Here is a 21,897-nt window from a genome sequence, read left to right as displayed (position 1 = left end):
GGGGAATGAGTCCACGAAGAGGCAATGAAACGTTATCTTATTGTCAGAATGATTAGCAGAAAGCAAGCATTTCAAAGCACATGAAATCAACAAGCAAAAACCACTTTTCAGCTCACCTTTCCCTGGGTTGTGGAACAAAGCAGCCCTGTGTCTCTGCTCGAGAAGCAGCAGTCAAACCCCTTCCTGTGGAGGATCAAGGCTGCCTCATCGGAATGCTTGCCATCCAACTGCAGATGAGCATAGAGTGACAAGACGCCACAGCGACATTAAGGCAAATAGCGACACCACTGTATACTCCACTGTTTTAAAGTCAGCGTCCCCAAACCAAAAATGCTCACTCTATTTAGCAGTGAAGCCAGGAAAATTCATTTCCCCTCCAGTCCCACGTTCACTGTCACACCTGCTACATCCCGTCTACCTCCCCCACAAGGAGGCAGGTGACAATATGTTTTAAGTCACCTCATGCCCTGGTTTCTGGCACAGTCCCCAAGGACCTGCGTGTCCTTTTGTCTACATGCCACATACTGTTTTATCAAAGTTTCTTCAAATAAAGCATTTACTTTTTTTTAATTTAAATTCAATTACTTAACATATAATGTATTACAGGTTTCATGTCTAGGTAGAGGTCAGTGATTCATCAGTCTTATATAATACCCAGTGCTCATTACATCACGTGCCCTCCTAAATGTCTATCACCCAGTTACCCCATTCCTGTAACCCCTCCCCTCCAGCAACCCTCAGTTTGTTCCCTATGATTAAGAGTCTCTTATGGTTTGTCTCCCTCTCGGGTTTTGTCTTGTTTTACTTTTTCCTCCCTTCCCCTATGATCCTGTTTTGTTTCTTAAATTCCACATACGAGTGAGATTATATATGATAATTGTCTTTCTCTGACTGACTTATTTCGCTTAGCATAATACCCTCTAGTTCCACCCACGTCGTTGCAAAGGGGCAAATAAAGCATTTAATTTTTATTTATTTGGTTTTTAACATACACGCCAGCTGAATAAAGTGTACCTGAATTTAGTCCTTATCTGGTCATTGAATGATGTATCATCCATCTCAAAACTGAAACACACTTCTTTATTGAATGCTAATTTTTGCTAATTGCATTAACATTTTTAATCTTTAATGCACTGGTTCATTATTTTTATATAAAAGACATTTAAATTGAGTTAGTTATGCTTATCACTTGCTAGGCCAACCACATTTATTAGCTTGATGTATCATTTAAATTCACATTACAGAAGCTATTCTTGTGCAAAGAGAAAAATACTAAACATGACAAGTCAGCTACAGGGATCAATATATACTTTCTTGCAGTAAAATTTCTTGCATCCATTTAAGTAAAGATGCCAGGAGTGCTCTGAATATTTTAAGTTACAATTCTCTTAATAAATTTTATGTTTCCTCAAGGGGGGAGACGCTTCTGATAATAAGCAAAATAAATTAAGAATCCTTGGACGAATTAAGAAAGGGACAGCTATTCAAAGGAGTTCAGTGTGCTCAGCACTGACCTGTGATGAAAATGATCCCTTTTTCTCCTCTGTGGCCACAGATACGAATATGTCCAAGTTCTTAATCATCTTCACTGGGGGATATGATTTTTAAATGTGCCACAGAGACATCTTTTCTAAGGAGGAGCTGTCAGCATTCTCACCACTGATTTGACTTTAATGTGCCTCAACAATTTACAGCTGGCCTCACCTCGGATTCTTGGCTGGAATAACCTGCTTTATGATATTTCACACTGGTATTCTGCAGTGGTACTGCTAAGATTTTGTTTGAAGGGAGAGGAAAAAGTCATTTAAGGAATTCTGAGTCATCACAGGACCAACATGATAAACATAGCAAGTTTAAATCATATGACGATGTTTTCTAATAAAATTTCAAGGTGGGGCGCCTGGGTGGCTCAGTTGGTTAAGCGACTGCCTTCGGCTCAGGTCATGATCCTGGAGTCCCTGGATCGAGTCCCGCATCGGGCTCCCTGCTCAGCGGGGGGTCTGCTTCCCCCTCTGCCCTCTTCCCTCTCGTGCTCTCTGTCTCTCATTCTCTCTCTCTCAAATAAATAAATAAAATCTTTAAAAAAATAAAAAAAATAAAATTTCAAGGTGTTTCACACAGTCCCAAAAGAGCATGAAAAGAGCACAGTAAAAAAAAAAAAAAAAAAAATCCTTCATTTATGACATACATAAGGTCTCCAGAAGGACAAGGACAAGTCTCTCGTGTGCTAAGTGTATAGGCTTGGAATAGTTACTGATCACTTAAGCATCAGTTTCTTTGCCTATAAAATGGACCTAATGCAGGTTTCCCCTCTTCATGGAGTCATGGCGTCTAGTAAGACGTTGAAAATACGAGGTATGGTGGCTTAGCTTATAGGACAGAATGTGTTGGTGTAGAAGCTATAGAAAATGGATCAGAACCTGGGCTGGGAGTCAGGCAGCTCGACATCTAGATCCTAGCTCTGCAATTTCCTAGATGCTTTTAGCAAAACCTGGTTTCTCCTGTAGCATAAAATGGAGATGAAATTCAATTGTGTAACAGAGACTCAGCCCAGTGTCTGCAGCAGAGGAAGCCCTTGGTACATTTTAGCCATTATTCTTTCTGTCATTGTAATCTATCAGATAAGTGCTGGTGATTATTTTCCCAATAGCTCACTTAATTTTTTATTCACAAATTTTCTTTAGTGACATTATAACTCTGTAGCTGAGGAATCAGAGACCCTCCAAACTGTATGTCAACAATTATGCATCAAAATCATAACATAACAAAATCATGACTAAGTCCCAATTCAGATTCACTATTTACATGGTCTATTGATGAGGCTCTTTTAAAAGCACTTATCATTATAACCTGAAGCATTTAGCCATTTTATCTCACTAAACCATCCTTACAAAACCACCAGACAGCAGGCTTTGTGAAAATTCCTGCAACACATCTGCTCTTGAAATAATGAATGTGTGAGGCCTTTACCAGACTGGAGGTGATAATAATAAAAAAAAAAAGCAAAAGGAAGCATCTTTGGAATTTTGCCATTAGTTTTACAAGAGATTTAAACAATGCAAAAGTAGAAATTGAAGTCATAAAGAGTAATTTTCACTGATGGAAAAATGTTACACTTTCTATAAAAACCAAAACTGCCTCACTTTCGTAAGGACCAGAACACCAACTGAAATAGCAATCATCTTGTCCAAGTTTTTAAAAATTAAATATTCATGAAAGTATCAGTTTTCAAGCAAAAATACCTGAGACAAAGCAGCAGTTTTTCAGTTTCAAAGTCTGTCTCGTCATTTTATTTCCAAGAAAACTGTTTTTCAAAGTAGGGAAACTGTGAATTTAACTTGAATATGCATGCAAGAAAACAGATACCTTCACAAAAAAGATGCTGTTCACTCGAGGAGAGTAAACAGACTCTGAAAGACCTGTTTTTATATTCATTAATGTATGAGTACTATCCGGACCTCAGATCACATTTGAGACTGAATCCCCTCGGGAAGGCCTGGGTGTTCCGAAGTCACGTGGAGAATCCACCGCAGAACTTACTTCCAGGGGATAAAGCAACCTGTGGCTCTGAGGCTAAGCAGGGCCCGGGAGGTTTCTCTGGCAACGGGGTGGGGTGGGGGGGCACGGAAGATGGTGCGGCTGGCAGAACGACGCCATCAAGGCTACAAGAAGCTGGACTGGGGGCAAAACACACAAACCAGTCCTGTGTCTGCAGATACGTCATTTAACCTCTCAGAACTCAGAAAACTCAGGAGACTCGTGAAGCGCCCCTCTGAGGATCAAGTCCCAACCACAGTGACAGTAACAGTAATCGCAGCTAACACTTTTTGAGCACTTGCCGTGTGTGGGACCCTGTACAGAATACTTCTCACGGAAGAACTCAATTCATCTCATAACAGCCTTTGAAACAGTGGAGGTGGTATACAAGTTTGTATTATTATATTTAAGTGCACATGAACATCGAAATCATGAAGCATGCCTTCTCATAGTCAACCAGCAATGATCACTGACTGACCCTACATTAGTCCCTCATGACCTTTCCCACAGATGGTGGATCCTTCTGAGGGTGTCCCATCATAACTGAGTGGTCAAGAGAAAAACAGGCAGAGTATTCCCTAACATTTTCAGCACTCTCACTCCCCTTTGTTTCCATACAAGAGGAGTAGAAGGTTCTGGGCGGGGATCTGGAGTCAACATGCTGGGGTGCGCCTCTCAGCACACCATTTACTGGCTGCATGACCTGGGAAAGCTACCTACCATCTTTAGGTCAGCTAGTTTCCTCTTCTGTAACAGGGGGGCACAATATGGCCTACCTTCACAGTACTGCTGGGAGAGCTAAATAAGGCTCTCTTTACAAAGAAAACACTCAGCATAATGCCCGGCACACAATTTTAGGTATCTTAATAACTTTTCAAAAAATATATACGGGATACAAGTCAAGGTGACATCGAGATTTACTTTGGGAATAAAATTCAACCTCCAATTTATAAAAAAAAAAAGTGCCTACATTTTATTTCATTTTTAGCAAAAATCACCACTGCTCATGACTGAACTCTCACTGTTGACAACCTTCATTCGTCACGCACTCAGTGCTTAGTACGTGCCAGATACTGTTCTAAGTGCTCTACAAACATTAACTCATTTGATCCCTAGGACACCTCTGAGGTGTGTCCTGTTATCATGGCCACGTTGCGAATGAGGCAAATGGGAGAATGAGGGGCTGTGTGCTAAGCAAACTGGCCGGTAAGCACAGGTGATGTGCTCAAACAAAGGCAGCGGGAATCCAAAGTGCTCTACCAGCTTCGCACCCCTGCCTTCGCGCTAGCTATGGACTGGCGCTCAAGGACACCCGCTAGGAGGGGAAAGAGAAAGATCACTTTTAATGTAACAGAAGAAAAGGCTATAACCCGAAGGAGCTCACTTTCTGATCTGAGCTTAGAAAAAGGGAGTATTTAATCCAAGGTTCCAGCAGCCTAAAACCACGACTTATCAGAACATACATTAGTTGAGAAAGGAAGGCATGGACACTGTCATTTCCACCCACCCGCCCCATTTTAAACGGGATTTAAAGCCATTCTGAAAATCATATATGCACACGGCAGTGTCTCATAAGCAGAGCAGCAGGCAAGTGTCCCTCCATCGACATGGGTGAGAACCCAGAAGAGAGAGCTGTGGCCGTCCCGTCTCACACCAAAAGAAATCTGACTTGCTCATTAATAAGGTGAGCTTCACAGATAAGCACACTCCTGGAAACTGTAGTCAACGTTATGTGTGCACCCTTTTTTTCTGTGGAAGAGAGAAGCCATAACTTCGACTAGATTCCCTACGAGAAATGTGTCTCTATCCTCCTCAAAGAATGTCTAAGGTCCATACAAATTAAGGCATGGCTAAACAGCTGGTGGAGAAATTTCTCCAACCTGCCCAGATTCCTTGAAAATGCCGACTGACATCCATCTTTCCCTGTATTCTGGCAACTGGAAAGGTGGGAAAACTGCACACTGCATTTTAAGTCCTGAGACAGGAAGTAACCAGTAGGAATTCATTTTCCAGGGCATTCATTAAAATGTCCAATAACAGTTATCCTGTTTCGATCAACAAGATAAGATGACAGAAAGAACAGAGAAGGTGAAGGGCTGTACAACGAGGAAATTTTCTCCACAATTTTCACCTTTCCAGAAGCCAGGGAGATTAATAAAGCACCGATCAATTCTTCTAAGAAAGGCAAAATGAAGTAAAAACCTTAAACTGCCTCTTATAAGAAAAGGGGGTGTGTAAACAAGTGGAGAGAGAAAATCTTATTCAGTAAGTGGTGATGTTGAAATGATAATATTTAACTATTTGCAAGAAATGGTTAAGCAGAAATCAGAATAAAATGTCAGAGATAGAGCTAAATGTAATACACAGAGAAGTAGATACAGATATAAAGATACATATCTATAAATGAATTATATAAAAATACATCTGAACATAAAAGAGGTGGAAATAATCTGGGGGAAAGAAAAAGGTTGAACAACGTATCATTGTGCAAAACATCAAGGCAGCATGGCTCCATGAAGCCTTTAATTAAATGGCTTAATCAAATTCCTTCTGGTCCCTGGAATGTCTGCATTCCAGGCTGAAGCTATCTCTCCAGCCTACAGAACCCCGACCGATGATCCATGCCCCTGTGAGATTCTCCCAGCATCCTCTCTACCAAGACTCCCTTCCCCCCTAATCAATACCCTTTCCTGAGGATGGCATGGTTTTCCTGTTCCCGACCACTTCACTGGTGCTCCTGTTCCCCAGCTTTCAAGCCTTCACAGAATCTTCTTTTTAATATCTCAAGCTTCTGACAGTACAAGAAAAGGAGATGGTAAAGAGAAGAGAGGGGGGCCGAGCCTCCAGGAGGAGAAGGCTGACAGTTCACTGCTAGACGGGACTTCACTGGCACACTCGGCGGTGCTGCGAGGCAGGGTTTAAGAGATGCCTGCTCCCATCGTCCTCTGACTGCAACTAGATGACATGCAATCAGTTTTTTCCAAAAACATATAAAATAAGAGCAACATATGCTTATATAAAACCATAAACTCATCTACCAATACAGAATAATTCCTGAAAAACTGGACTCTGAGGAACAGATTTAGTAACTCTTAAGAAGTCAAACGCCACCCTCTGAGGCCCTGTACAGCACCCAGATTCAGAAAACCTGCATGTGGGCCCTAATTCTGCCATGTACCACTGTGTAATTTTATCTTAGTCATTTAATTTCTAACTTTTACTTTCCCAATTTAGTCAATGGAGATAACAGTAATTTCTAGAATCATGAGAGTTTTTGAAAATTACTGATTCCTAAGTTGCCCCACCCCAGACCTAGGGAATCAGAATCTCAGAGATGGGGAAATTTGTAAGTCTTCTCTATTTCAAAATCTCCCTGGTGTGATCTGGACACATAGGACTCTGAGGACTGGTAGCTGGAAATGCTGCAGCACCTTGGTGGGTTAGCAACACCTCCAACCCTACCTCGCCTCTCTCACTGTTGCTCGAGTCCTTAACCCCTTTCTCCCTGAGGAGTCAGGCGGCCCATGTGACGTTTAGAACTTGAGGAACCATCAGACGGTGACCCGGGAGCTGGGCAAGCAGGGGCCTCCTCCATCCCGCTGCCGACGAGGAGGTGCGGCAGAAACAAAGACATGCCTCCATCATGTGAAGGTGGTTCTCAGACATGTTTCTTGTGGGAGGTGGTAGTTAGGAAAATGCTTACTTACATACAGGCCAGTGGAGACCCTGGTCTGGCTTGGAAGCTAAGAGCTATGTTCACACTACTTCAATGGGAAAAATGCTTTGCAACCTCCAGAGGAACAATTCATTATTATATGTTTGGAGCTGCCAGCACACAGAAATAGGGATACAATCCAAAATGCTGAGGTCTGGTTTCTGGATTTCTTCCAAGTGATTTTTGTCTTCTTTTAGTGTAACCATGAAATTACACTTGACACCTTTTTAAGTACCGAGCTTTCTTTGATTCAATACCTACGTCAGCTTCTTTCAATGATTATTTTCCCATTATCAGAGGTTAAGGGACAGAATGCAATTCTTTAAAGAAGTGATTTTGAATGGACAAATCAATCCCCTTGGATTACCGGTGAGCTTTTAACCAACTGTTAGAAATATGTGCTAAGAGTCAAAGACTAACACAGGAACCGGCACTGATTGATAGGATAAAGTAAAACAGCCCCCAATAATACCGACTTCTGATCATGTGCCAGTGTGCTAGTTATGGTTACACATAATATTTCAGCCTTTATTCTTCCTGGTCAAATTGTTAAATTGCTTTCTATTTCCTCTGCTAAAACCCTAGTTTGCACCTGAGCCGGCAAGTACCATAAGCACCATCAGGACAACGTATGTTTATAAAGCACTTCTGTTTCCAAAGGGCTTTCACAAGCATTAGTTTATGTGTTGCTCACAACAGACCCGCAGCAGGCAGATCTGATATCAGCCCCATTTTATAACGGGCAGCTGAGTCGGCACTCGGCCAGCCATCAGGGAGTGGAGGTGGGCCAGCTGTTGAAGGGTGTGAGGAACAAGGGGAAGCCAAGCGGACATAGTGAGTGGAGACCAGACCACACGGAGCCGAATTCTTCAGAGTGTGAACCAACTGAATAGCAACATTCATTGACTCCAGACAACTGGATCTGCTTCCAGAAAACAATCATGGGAAAGAGTCATCTAGAAACGAGGCTAAGGAACAGTGGCCGCCATGTGCCCCAGAAGCCTTCAGATCCTTAGGTTGCTAATGTCCTCTACCATCATGCCCAGAGGTGGCAACCTGAGGCTCAGAGTCTTTAGTACCACCCCCCCCATCCCCTCATTCCCTTTGGCTTATGAATTAATGAGAGGAAAAGCTCAGGGAGGCTATCCATCGCTGGTGTGTTCTTTCCATGAGTCAAAAAGTTGACCCACAAAAGACTAGCAGAATCCTAGAAACAGAGCTCATGAGATTCGCTCAATCAGCAAATTGTTGCTGAGCCCCTTCTATGTGCAACCATTCTTCTAGGCAACAGGATGCAGCAAGGAATCAAAGAAAAGACCAGCTCACATGGAGCTTCTATTCTCACCACGGCACCCACGTTTAGGCCTTTCTACTTGCTTGTAACTCTTCCTGGACCACTCTACCCCCAGAAATCTGCATGAGTCACTTACTCTCTAACCTCCTTCAGATTTTTACTCCATTAACACCCTTTCTGCAAGGTCCTCTTCCAACCACACTATGCAAACTCGCATCATCTTCCAGAACCATCCTTCCCTATTTTCCCTAACACTTATCACCATCTAACACATTATATGTTTCTCTTATTTTTTCTTATTTTTCTCCTCCCACCAGAATCCATGCTTCCAAAACGCAGGGGTGATTGTCTGGTTTGCTCATGACAGTATCCCTAGTGCCTTTAGCTATAACTGGCACGTAGTAGGCATGAAATAAATCCTGGTTCGTTCGCATGATCAAACAAGGCTTTTGACACATGCAGATATATGCAGGCCTCCTGTGTTCACCTGTATTCATTATCATAAGCCTCATGGATATTCCTACATAGGCCTAAGTTCCTTCTCTTGGTCATACAGTTTTAAAAGCCCTATATGTCCAAATTTGCAGGCATTTATCCTTACTTTACTTGGTTTGCTTTAGTTCTTTGTGCTTAAACGAAACATTTTTCTCTTCTTATGTGGTCTTCAAACATGAGCATTCTCTTCTTTTCATACTCAGACCATTTATTACATTCCCTGCAGAATCCCTAAGCACTTAAGACTATTTGTAGCTACACATATGTCAATTCACAATATCACAAAACAGCTCTACAAAAGATAAAAATGATGTCAAATGTCTAATTTTTATTCTTTTCAAATGCAATCTCTGACTTTAAAAGTAGGCATACATGTACACAAAAGCAGTCTAACTGAATTAAAATTCCAAATCTAATAAAACCTTCCCCTCTCTTCCTCTAGTATATCTTTGGATGTCTCTAAATAGTTGCAACATCTGAGTTGCAGTGATTTTCAAGAGAAAGATATGAATGTACAAGGCCTCTGATACAGAAATAATTAAATGCTATGCTTCTTAATTCTCTAACTCCTCAAGAAACACTGGCTAACAAGGAGAAATGAATGGAAAATGCCAGAAGAGCTGATCTTACGGCCTGTTCTCCCACCTACTATAATGTGACCCCAGGGCCAGTTTTTGCTTTCTTATCTGTACAAAGATAATATACCCTGACCTTCTCACCACATAGAACTTTTCCGGGAATAACATAAATTAGTAGTGGGATATGCTCTAAACTACACAGCAACAGTCAAATGAAAGGTAGAATGATTTTGCCTAAAGGCCAAGTCCTCTTAACGGCTCCTTGAGGCGCAGTAAAACCCACAGTACCGTTGACCCTTGAGCTGTGCAGGGGGTTAGGGGCAATGATCCCCCTTCCCCGAGTCAAAAATCCGCATGACTCTGACTCTCCCAAAACATAACGACTAATAGCCTACTCTTGGTTGGAAGCCTTACTGATAACATGAACAGTTGATCAGCACACATTTTGTATGTTATATGCATGTTACACTGTATTCTTATAATAAAAGAAGCTAGAGAAAAGATGATGTTAAGAAAATCATAAGGAAGAGAAAATACATTTTCAGTCCTGTAGTGTGTTTATGGGAAACAATCTGTGTAAGTGGACCAGTGCAATTCCAGCTCATGCTGTTCAAGGGTCAGCTGCAGTTCTTTCTGCTTCTCATCCCCTTATATCAAATACATCACAAAAAAGTAATTCTTTATAGATACATTTTGGGATATACCTTTGACTGTATTGTCCTCAGATTAACGAGATGAATGTCACAAGGCAAAGATGACAGTAACGGAGAGAATTCACCTAGCAGCTGAAGGGTGGGCACGGGGATCTTTTCTGTCATTGTAAAGACAGGATGATTCAGGAGAGAGGAAGTTATGTGGCTAACGAGAGAAGGATAACTGACTGACTTCTTTTCTTCTTCCTATCAAGAAAAAACAGAAATGCTTAAGTGTTATATATATATGCAGTTTTCACAATATTAATGGAATTACCTGACAGGGTTTAAATAGAAAAGAAATATAAACAAAAACAAATATTTTAATTTTATATTTTGTAAATAACAGTCTTAGCCAACACAGAGATTACCAAGTCCATTTGTAAGCAATACAAGAAAATGAACAGTGTCCACCTAACTCATGTTTAGAAAGATCTTTTTTCCATTGCTTTAGTACTAAAAATCCTGATAACATTTTCCAAAAAACATTTTAGGACAAGGCATAACATTTTACGGAAACTCTTTCTCAACCTACCACAAAATTCTTAAATAGATGGGCTGGGATATTCACACATCTTGCACATCATCAAATGTGATCTCTTCTCCCTCAGGTTTTACCCACCATATACTCATGGTTTCATTTATACACTCAACTAGACCATAACATCTTGTGATCTGAAGCTATGCTCCATACATGTTACCCAATGACAGGATTTTTGGGGGAAAAACTCTCAAAATAAATAAGGTTTTTAAAATAACACAAGGAGTATACCTATATCATCTGTTAAATTCGGTAAATCACTACCACTGAACTGAAACTGTTAAATTATGTTATATAATAGTTAGTACATATTTACCTAGTACACAATTATTCAGTAGAATTTAAAAGTACTTTAGTCATTGCTATGGTATATACTTAAAGACAAGTGGTTCTGCATGTTCAAACATTAAACAAGTCTGCCAGGGCTGGCAATAGGCATATGGTAGATGACACACTCAATTAACTAAATCGATGACTAAGTAGAATCTTAACCAATAATGCCTAAGGTATAAGAGCACACAGAGAAAAACACTGAGAAGAGAAAATACTTTATGTAGAAAGGTTTTTTGATCAACAGTGACATGTGGAACAAATTTAATTTTGTATCTTATTTTTAAACTGTCCATTTCACTGATATCCTCTGATTTTGCATCCTTTCTGCAATACAGGGCTCAAATAAAAGGCTTGGCTACTTATCTGGCCGAAAAGATAGGATTTAGAGGAGATACGGGGCTTAAAATTCAGAATGTCAGATTAGCACTGAACAGAGGGTATTGAGCAAAGAGTGACAAGCATCTTGCCAGCAGCGAACTGTAGATGTCATTACAATTCAGACTATGGAGAAAGAAAAAATATTAAAGGCAGTAGAGGGACAGTGCATACTGAGATACTGACACAAGGTCTAAATGACTTGTAAATAAAATATGCACCCATCCCACACTCTTTTTTTAAAAGAAAGATTAAAAAAGCATATATAATAATATTCACCAACAATACTGAAATTTAATGCATGTTGTTGAATACTGAGGGAACAGTTTCAACTGGAAACTTTAAATGTACTCCAAGATCAAAGGACTTCATAATCTAGGTCAGGATTGCTGACAAAATCACTTTTCAATAATAAAAGATAAAAGATCCCAACAGAAAAGAAGACACCTGCCGTATCAGAATCAGAAGGCATTAAGTCCATTCTAGGTCAAGTAACATTCAGAGAAAGCTCTCTGGCTTTGTTCTATGCTCTTGGAGGAATCCCTGGACACTTCAGTGAATAGGTGGGATACTTCTTGATGGATTATGTATACCTTTCAAACAGTAATGTGCATATATACTCTTCCTCCCAACCACACCAGTTCCCTTGACTCTCAGTGCCCCCCTGCAACCTACCATACATAAAAATGGCTTGGGGAGCTTTAAACATAGATCCCCGAACCCTAACCCAAATCTACTTAATCAGAATTTCCAGGGGTGAGCCCTAGGAAGCCAAAGCTTAACAGCCCCCAGAGTGAATCTCAAATCTCGGTCAGTCTGACACAGCTCTGTGGACACGTGCTGGGAACCATCACCCCAGACATCCTCCCAACCTTGTAGAAGAAACCGCTGCCTTTGCAATCAAATGTCTGAGTCTCATCCTTTAACTAGTTTTGGATTAAGAAAATGATTCAGACTGAGAAACATGTTAATGCTAAGTCTCGTCAAAGGAAACAATATCATGACTGTAAGTGCTTCGAGAATTCAAGAACTGTGCCATTTACTGTCCTAAGCAGGATAAGGGAGAGAAGTTTAGGGAAGATTTGTGGTTCAGAGCTATAAAAGCACCACGAACAAATAACGCTGCTGGAAGCTGGCCAGGCAGGGTGGGACAAAATCTCACAGAAGGTTCCATGATTCATGCACTTTCTTAACATGTTTATAGCAACGAGGGGCTCGACAAGATATTTAGCTGGTGAATTATCACCTTTTGATTAATCTCCTGGAAAGGTAATCTTTTAACTGTAACCTTTATGATAAACCCAAAGCTTATAACACATGTTTGCTATAGGAAATTTTAAGCTGTAAATGAATTCTCCAGCCTTGCAGTACTAATATACTACTCTAAACATTATTTGGTTCCTTGTGGGTTGGAAGTCTTCAAGCTGTTCAGATCTAGCTTTCTCCTTGCATTCTGTATGAAATTATAAAGAGTTTATAGCACATTCTGATCCAAACCACAAGAAGTTGAGATCTCCATTGGGTTCCAGCCCTTATTTTATAAATCAGAACTTCCTGCTAGGCTCCATGGTGTCCTTCATGAAGCCCATTTAAGTTATCTGATCCCTAAACATCAAAGGTTTCCATCCATCTACAGCAAAACTTGCTAAATAAATTATCTAAGACAATACGAGATGATATTTTGAGTCACTTTGGCTTATTCAGTATGACCTGATACATGGTGAGAACTTGAAAAATGTTTTTTTAAACTTAATCTATCAAAAAGTAAATGTAATATAAATAAAGGAGAGAAAAATACAGTAGGAGAAAGGATGTGGTAAAAAGAGACAGAAGAAATAATTGATGAAAATTAATGAATCATAAGATTTAGAAATATATCTCATTTAGCGCAGAGGTGAAGCCTGGTGATCTGTGAGCTAAATCTGCCTACAGATAGGTTTTGATAGGTCTGCATGGTATTAAAAAGTTGTCTGTTTTTTGGCCAACTCTCAAAAAAGAAAAAAAATCCAGGAGATTTCACAGTGAAATTGTCAACAACAACAAAAAAACTCCCTAAAACAGGTAACTTTTTTTTTTTTAAACCCAAAACACTGGAAACCCAAGTCACCCAGGGCCCCCATATTCCCTCAAGTGCAGCTGAGTTGTAGCTCCTTGGTGGGATGTGTCCTCACTCATCACAGACCTGGGGTCACCTCACTTACGCGTTTGCCCTTAAACCTGACCAACCTCCCTCATGCCATCACTTTTCTGAGTCCTGTCAGCATTTGAGCTTTTCATCTGATCTCTCCTAGCTCCTTTTCCTGACATGTAAAGAACTGGTATCCACAGGTAAAATGACACAACTGTAATACCTGAACACTTCCCAGCACTTCTAATTCCTGGTTCAATGCCCTCTACCTATAGCAGTCTTCAGCAGGAAGGGATAGGGAGTAAGTGTCAAAGAAACAAAACCTAAAGGGTCAATGCCAAAGAGACAATTCCCACTTTCCGCTTCCGTTGGTCATTACACATGGATGATAGTCCACCTCACATAGCTACGGTAACCCACTGGGCATCTGCACATCTCACAGCAATTATCATTCCAGTCCTTGTTCTCACTGCCTCTCTGCAGAACACTCACGAACAGGATTCGGTTCCACTTAGTCACCCAGTTAACTCCTCCCAGAGGCTCTGGCAGGCTGAAGACTTTCTACTAAAATGCCTTCCTGTACAGAGACTGTCTCCTCACCATGGTTCCTACCATCGACATCTTAAACATGAGAGTCTGAGTTGAAAATAAAAACACTTTCTGTAAAGTTTAAGTTATAGGAGATGGAACATTCCTTAATCAAATGCCTTTTTAATCAATTGCACTAGAAATTAAAATGTATTTTCTCTTCTCTAGTTCATTTTTTATTTAAAAGAAACTATTGATTTAAGTCCAAGAATCTATAGTTGAGCAAAAAGAAAAATTTAACCAACATAGGATTATACAAACACTGGATCAAATTTCAATCAATTACTATCCAAGGAGTTTTGAATGGGAATAAACAAATTATTTCACTTCGAAGTGAAAGCTTTATAGATCTGACATGAAAATGCTTATTGCCATAGTTAATAGAAGCTTTGCAAATTAGTGTCTATATATAGAGAAAAAAAAATCATAAAAGCCAGAGACATTTTCGGGAGGAGAAAAAGACAGTAGCTGCCAGCACTCAGACAATGATTTTCCTGTTCAGTTTTAGTCCTCAAATTAAGCTATCTTGTCAGTAATTGATTTAAACCATGAGTCCCAAGAACTGGTTTAAATCTTGACATCTAAAAATGGATATTAAAATCTTTTTTCCTAAAAGATTCTAGATACTGAAAGAATTCTTGGCTTTAATGAGCTGTTGCCATTTCATTCAATCAACCAGTGTTTTATTTATAGAATAGCTACCATAGGCAAGGAGCCCTGTGGGGTACATAAAAATGAAGCAGACAAGTCCCTGGAATGGAGCAGGGGAAGAGAACATGCCGAGTATGACAAGGCAGTAAGCAGGGGCTGGGATAAATGCGGTGGCACCATGCGCTATTACAGCTCACTCATTTATGCATTTGTGCATTCATTCATGCAACACATATCGGGTGCTTCCTCTACCAGGAACAATTCTAGAAGCAGAGGAACATGGCCCCCACTCTCATGAAGTTATGGTCCAAAAGAGGAGAGAGACAATGATCAAATATAATCACATCTATGCACGGAGGACAGATGCGCAATTCTGAGGAGGCACTGAGGATGGTGATCTGGCCTGGTCAAGAAAAAGCAGTTGACCAAGGCAGCTTTGGCCTGAACTATTATGAAGAGTTCCCTGGGCACAGAATGAAACCACAAATGCAAAGGTGCTGTGGGCCCCAGGTGCGTAGGGAGCACTTGGGACTGAAAGAAAACTAGTGGGCCTAGAGCAGAAATAACACGAGTCATGCTGGATGAAGCTGGGGGACAGGCAGGGCCCAGATCATGAGGGGCTCTTCAGGCCATGGGAAGGATTTTGGCTTTTATTAGGAGAGCAATGAGAAGACACCTGAGGGTTAAGAAGGGAGCAGTGAGGTCAGATTGAATTTTGAAAAGATGAATCACTTTGCTTACTTGATTTGAGAACAAATATGGCAGGAAAAGAAGAGCAGAATGATTCAGGAAACACATGATGTTTGTTTAGATAATGGTGGTCAAAATAAGCGAGTTTATAGATTTGAAATATTTAGGCAATAAGATAGTCAACACTGGTGATCATTGTTTTAAGAAAGGGGCAGGCAAAGGAGAAGTATCAATGAGAGATGACTGCTATGTATGTGGCACTGGATGGAAGGTGGTACTAGTCCCCGAGAGAGCAAACACTAGAAAAGAGCAGGTCTGGCGGGAAGGGAAGAGAGATCGTGAGAGTGATCATGGATATGTCGGGTCTGAATAGCAGGATGCAGCTAGGTAGATGGGTCTGCAGGTAAGAGGTGAAATATATGTGTGGGTTTCATCTGCGTAGAGGTGGTCACCAAAGCCACAGGAGTAGGAGAGATTGCAGAGGGAGAACATATAAAACGAGAAAAGGAGAAGGCGTGGGGCCAACCCTTGTGGACTCTGACATTTAATGGCTTAATAACCATCAGAGAGATAAAGAACCACTTGAGAGCTAGGAGGAAAACCAGATGAGCATGGCACCACGGAAGCCCTGGCTAGACTGTCTTCTAAGAAGTGACATGGTCAGTGTCGAATGCTGCTGCAAGGTGAAGTAAGATGGTGGATCTCGTGACACTGGCAAGGGTGTGTGTGTGGTGGGGGAAGCTAAAGCAAATCCGAAATGAGTCGAGTGTGACACGGAAGCAATGAAATAAACCCATCTTCCAAAGCGGCTCAACTGGGTGTGGAAGACAGGACGGGAGAGCAGGGCAAATGGACATGAGTCTGTGTGGAGGTTGTTTTTGGTATGTATGTATGCATGTATGTATGTATTTATTTATTTATTAAAGATTTTATTTATTTTTTAGAGAGCGAGCGAGCGAGAAACAGCATGAGAGGGGAGAGGGTCAGAGGGAGAAGTAGGCTCCCCGCTGAGCCGGGAGCCTGATGTGGGACTCGATCCCAGGACCCTGGGATCATGACTCGAGCCGAAGGCAGACGCTTAACCATCTGAGCCACCCAGGCGCCCTTGGTTTTTATTTTTAATAGGAGAAAATGAAGAGTGTCTAAAAGCCTGCAGAAAGGGTTTCTTTCCTAGGGAAATGTCAGCTATGAAGGGCAGAGAGAGGGAAGGAGGATGATGATGCTGAGGAGGGCGCTGGGGTACGTTGCAAGGACAAGTGGAGGTACTGGCCTGGGAGGAAAGGAAGGTAAAAATGTCTCTATTGCAACATGAGGGAAGAAGGAAAGGGTGGGAGGAGATGGTTGATACCTAGAACAGAGAGCCCTGTCAGATGTGAAGTCGATGGTGAGGCCACCAGCTAAAAAGAGTAGAAAAGATCTGAAATGGATCAGTGAAGAAAGAAGGAGAGCAGAGTGAGAAAAAAAGGGCTGTGTACAGATCATCTGAGGTGGGAAATCAGTAAAGCACGGAGGACTGTGATGATGACTTTTGTGTAGCCTTGAAGAGGCGTATTGTCATGTTGGTTTACATCCAACTGAGCTTTAGCCAGATTTTTTTAATGGAATGCTGAGGTTTTGTCTTGAGAAATGAAAACTGAGCAAGAAGATAGACAAGTAAATCCATTTTCAATTGAGGAGTCTAAGACTAGAATAAGCACACTAAGGTTTCCCATAAATTTTACTAATCAAACTTAATCTAAGTATGTGATTAAGTTCTATTCTTAAATTCAACTCTTATTTTCTTTCAAAATAATCTCAGAAAATCTCACCCAAACTGATTCTTTAACATTTTACATCTACATAATAAGGAAAAATAAAAAATAAGATGACCTAAATGCAAATCTGACATATGTGTAACTGAAGTTCTCTTTTTTGTCAATATAGGCTACACCTATTATAAAGATATCTCAATCCTGGGAACTGAAAATCATAAAAAAAGTGGACAGTCATAATTTCAAATTTTGGGGGGCAAAGAACAAACAACATCAGAACGTATGAGTTATTATTTTTTTCCTACCGTATTCACACTTCTTTTTTCCAGTAGTAGTCGAAATAAATTAGCTGTAACCTTGTTATCATGGACACCTTGCTCAAGGCCGCGATTATCATCTTGCATGAGTCTTCGATCCATGATAACTTCAATCTGACCTAACAAACAAACAAACAAACTGGCCAGAGTTATTTAATACAAACATCCAGTGACAATCACATAAGTTTAGGCACGGTCCTGATTTAAGCCAAGGAGACAGATCCATATAGCCCAAAGTACCAAGGGCTTTCTCAAAACAGCTAGGATAAATGCAAAAAACAGGACTTTATTTCCGTTCTTCTTCATGAATGTCTGGTAAAATTTGGTAAGAAATTTAAAAATGAGACAGATCAAAACTTAAGTGAAATTTAAAAAGAATTAATCTGAAGAGTAAATTATGTCCTCTAAAATTTTTAGTGGTAGCACCTGGAATTTAAAAACATTTACGAGGTTCATTAGGAAACATACATCACACCTGGAGTAACAAGGCAAATACAGATGTGTAGAATCTAAAAAGGATTTGAAAGACTAAGCGTTTTGGTTACTTGGTATCTGGTGATTCTCTGAAGAAACCCCAGGATTTGGAGACACCCAGCACGTACCCCCTTCCCTCCCTGGTATTAAGTTAGTGGCATCAACTATCCTCTCTCCTCTAGTTCAAGAAGAGGTCATATTTGGTTCCTTCATTGGCTGTGCAGTAATTCCACACCTCCTCTAGGTTAAGTTGTAAGCTAAGAATTAGGCTATGAGACTACAAACCAAAAAACCCTATCCAAAACAAAGCAAAAAACCACCCAGAGCCACAGTCATATATTTACACTAAAAAAAAACCTAGTCATACATAAAAATATATGCATATTCATCCATCCACTCATTCACATTTGTTACAGTACTAAATGATCTTTTGGCATAAAAGAGCAATACATAAAATATTTTAATAACTATTATTTTTACCCAGTCAATCCAACTCTGTTTAGTTCTTTCTTCTCAATTTAGGTACCCAGTACATAAAACTGCCAGTGATGGTCAGAATTTTCGTTGTTACTACCTCCATATTTATTTTAGAACACAACTGTCTAGAATGTGCTCCTCAGGCACTGGGACGAATTGGCCATCTAGAGCTTGATCATGTCACACCCAAATGAGTACATCAGTCTCTTGGCAGTTTCTCTCTTCTCCCTGCCTCCAAATGTTAGCCCTCATAATATGTGACACTCAGTAAATCTCCTGGGCTGTACTCAAATTGTTCTTCTGTTTGTAGGTACTGAAATGCTAGGGTGCTTGGCTGTCTGTAGCAGGGGCACCTGGGCCAGGTGTGACTCTTGAGCCCCCCATTTTTAAACGTTGCCTTAAATTCTCAAAGCTGGGTCCTTAAATAGGGAACTAGACATTAGGACTGGAGCAATCATGGAGTAGACAGTTATGTCACTTCCCTTGACAAAGGCAAGCTGAGAAATAAAGCTCCTCTGTCCCTAAACCACATTTAGGAATTTTATGTGAAGTTGTCCAATCTATAAATAGTTGACTTAATTTTTTAAAAATCAAAACATATGGAGTGCCTGGGTGGCTCAGTCATTAAGCGGCTGCCTTCAGCTCAAGTCATGGTCCCGGGGTCCCGGGATCGAGCCCCATATTGTGCTCCCTGCTCCCTGGGAAGCCTGCTTCTCCCTCTCCCACTCCCCCTGCTTATGTTCCCTCTCTCGCTGTCTCTCTCTTTCTCTGTCAAATAAATGAATAAAATCTCCAAAAAAAATAAAAATAAAAACATAAAAAATTCCAGACTCCTGGGCTCTTCAGAAGCAGAAAAATTTGGCAACCCTGGGCCCCTTTCCCCATGGTGACAACAACCTGGCGCTGAGCAGCGGCTGCCCCACCGTTCACTGGGAATGGTGTGCCCCAGTTTGCCAAAGCCCCACCACTCCCCGCTGCATCCCTGATGTGAGGCCATTATTATTTTTCTAACAGCGTTAATGTCTTTTTGGCATCATCTCATGAGTCTGTGTAATGAAAGCCACAAAAGAAGATGAGTAGTATGCTTTTTTGTGTGGGTGGACATATGGAATGTATGTATATGCCCAATTAAAAAAGTGGGTTTGGGGCAAAGGGTACGTCAGGTACCTGCACACCTTTATTATCTGCCTGGCTCCTTAAGACATTTGTCTTAGCAACTCTTAATATGTAAGAAAGAAGAGCAATTTGACTACATATAAATGATAATGAAAAAATATGTATTATAAAGGACATACGCCTCTCCATAGAAGGTTTTATAAAAATTAATCTGTGTTTACGATTTATTTTCTCTTTCCATCTTGTTCTATCTTTTGGAATCCTTAAAGTTGTGTCTGTCACCTCTTTATCTGCCTAGCTGTATCATTGCAACTCCCTTTCTTCTTTCGGGTAGAAGTGCCCTAGAACGATACGATTCAGAGAAGGACCTAGGTTTGAACTGTTACGTCCCGCCTTTGCGAACTTAGGCAACTCTGGGAATTTCTAACTTTTACCCCAGCTCCCTCTCCTCTTTGGCTTCTGGGAGAGTTTCCACAGCCATTCCATTATGATAACGGCAGAGGCTTGTGCAAACAATGAGCTATCAGGAGAGAAAAATTATCTTTAAGAAGCCATGGTTTCATGGAGCTTTAGGTCCCTCATTCTTCATCAGAAGATTGAAGAAATACATTATTTTATGTTATTCTCACAAAACCAAAATTAACTAATAGCTGGTGTCTGAAGATGATAATTAATAATATGACCAACAGAAAAATTATACATTTGGAACTGAAACTTGTAAGAGCAAAAAAGAATCCAAACAACACGCACCACTTTTCAAACTTGAAACCCCTAAACACTGAGCTGAGAGTAATGTCAAGCGATGCTTGGTGTCCTGTATATAGGCCATTGTGGTCATCGGATAGACATTTGCTTGAAGAGGCAATTTGCTCATCGTCATTCTGGGCTGAATCTATAAGACCAAACAGTTCACTTTAAAAAAAAGAAATCAAGGGATATTTACAGATGTACTTTAAAAAATTAGTACTGACTACAGATGACGTTTCTTCCAAAAAGAAAAAGGTATAGCTTCCTTTCTTGTTCAAAGGAAGAGCTAATTTAGGAATTAAAACATTCTTTCAAACAATATGAAAAAAAAAAAATAAGGAGGATCTTAGAAAACTTTTAGGTGAGAAAGGTAGAACTTATCCAGTTTCTTAAAATAGGCATTCCTATTTAAATTCAGAATAAAAATCCTTAACAAAAGTCTTCTAGCTTTCCAATATTTGCATAAAACAAATTATAAAGGTATCAATTATTCATTTCTCATCTAAATCTAACATACTGCTTTTGTAATGAATGCTAAGCATAATAGCTCTCTATCCCCTTTCAAAAAATCTCTCTTATAATTCTTGAATCAGTTTTAATAAATACCACAGATCCCCTTATCAAATCCTCTAACATATTACATTAAAATAATCAAATTAATATTTATATTTAAAAACTCTTCAGTGCTTATTCTTCCTATTTAGTGTCAATGTAGGTAGTTCCATATTTTAACTTTTCTTGGTCTGGTATGTGAATGCATGAAATACATTATTTTATTTTTTGACCGAAAATTCACTAAGCTGGTTGGGGCTGAGGAGAGTCCCTCAAACCTCAGGAGGAAACATCAAACAGAGACTTTGTTACGAGGTATCTTATTCACACCACATAAAAATGACATCTCTCCTGTTCAGCTCATGCAAGTCTGACATGACACTCAAGAAGAAAAGGAGTGCAAAGTTAATGTAATAGTATTGAGTGCCCATTATAACGAGACAAAGTACGGGCATTCACAAATATGATCTTTAATCTTTACAACAACCCTGTAGTGCATCCTTTAACTTACTGGTTGTACTGAATAGTGTCCCCCAAATTCATGGTCATCCATAACCTGTGAATGTGATTTTGTTCTGAAATAGGATCTCTACAGACATAAGGTATAGTGGATTAGGGTGGGCTCTAATCCAAGGGCTGGTGTCCTTCTAAGCAGGAAACCTGGACACGAAAGGACACACACGGCAACACAAGGAGAATACGACAGGGACTCTGGGACAGCAGAGGCAGACAGTGGAGTGATGGGTCTACAAGCCCATCAGAAGCCCCAACAGGCAAGGAAGAGTATTTCCCTAGAGCCTCTGGAGGGAGTGTGGCCCTGAAGACATCTTGATTTGGGACTTCTGG

The 21,897-nt window shown here is 40.4% G+C and overlaps 1 protein-coding gene across 1 annotated transcript in view; it reads right to left on the bottom strand.

The window, feature by feature from the left end:
- Positions 1–10,284: 10,284 nt before the first annotated feature.
- The window catches only part of LOC135362139 (alpha-mannosidase 2-like), a 61,040-nt gene continuing 49,427 nt past the window's right edge, over positions 10,285–21,897 (bottom strand). Inside the window, exons 7-9 of the mRNA XM_064575572.1 lie at positions 20,503–20,644; positions 17,674–17,804; positions 10,285–10,518 (exon numbers count right to left, since the gene is read on the bottom strand). Of these exons, the coding sequence (XP_064431642.1) occupies positions 10,300–10,518; positions 17,674–17,804; positions 20,503–20,644 (492 nt within the window). The 3' untranslated portion in view covers positions 10,285–10,299. The remainder of the gene's footprint in view (positions 10,519–17,673; positions 17,805–20,502; positions 20,645–21,897) is intronic.

Source organism: Mirounga angustirostris, unplaced genomic scaffold (genome assembly GCF_029215605.1).
Source record: "Mirounga angustirostris isolate CCGP_5_RB_7025 unplaced genomic scaffold, mMirAng1.0.hap1 SCAF_12, whole genome shotgun sequence".
NCBI classification, from domain to species: Eukaryota; Metazoa; Chordata; class Mammalia; order Carnivora; family Phocidae; genus Mirounga; species Mirounga angustirostris.
The sequence above is the reverse complement of the archived record's forward strand: the minus strand, read 5'-3'. Positions and strand labels throughout refer to the sequence as shown.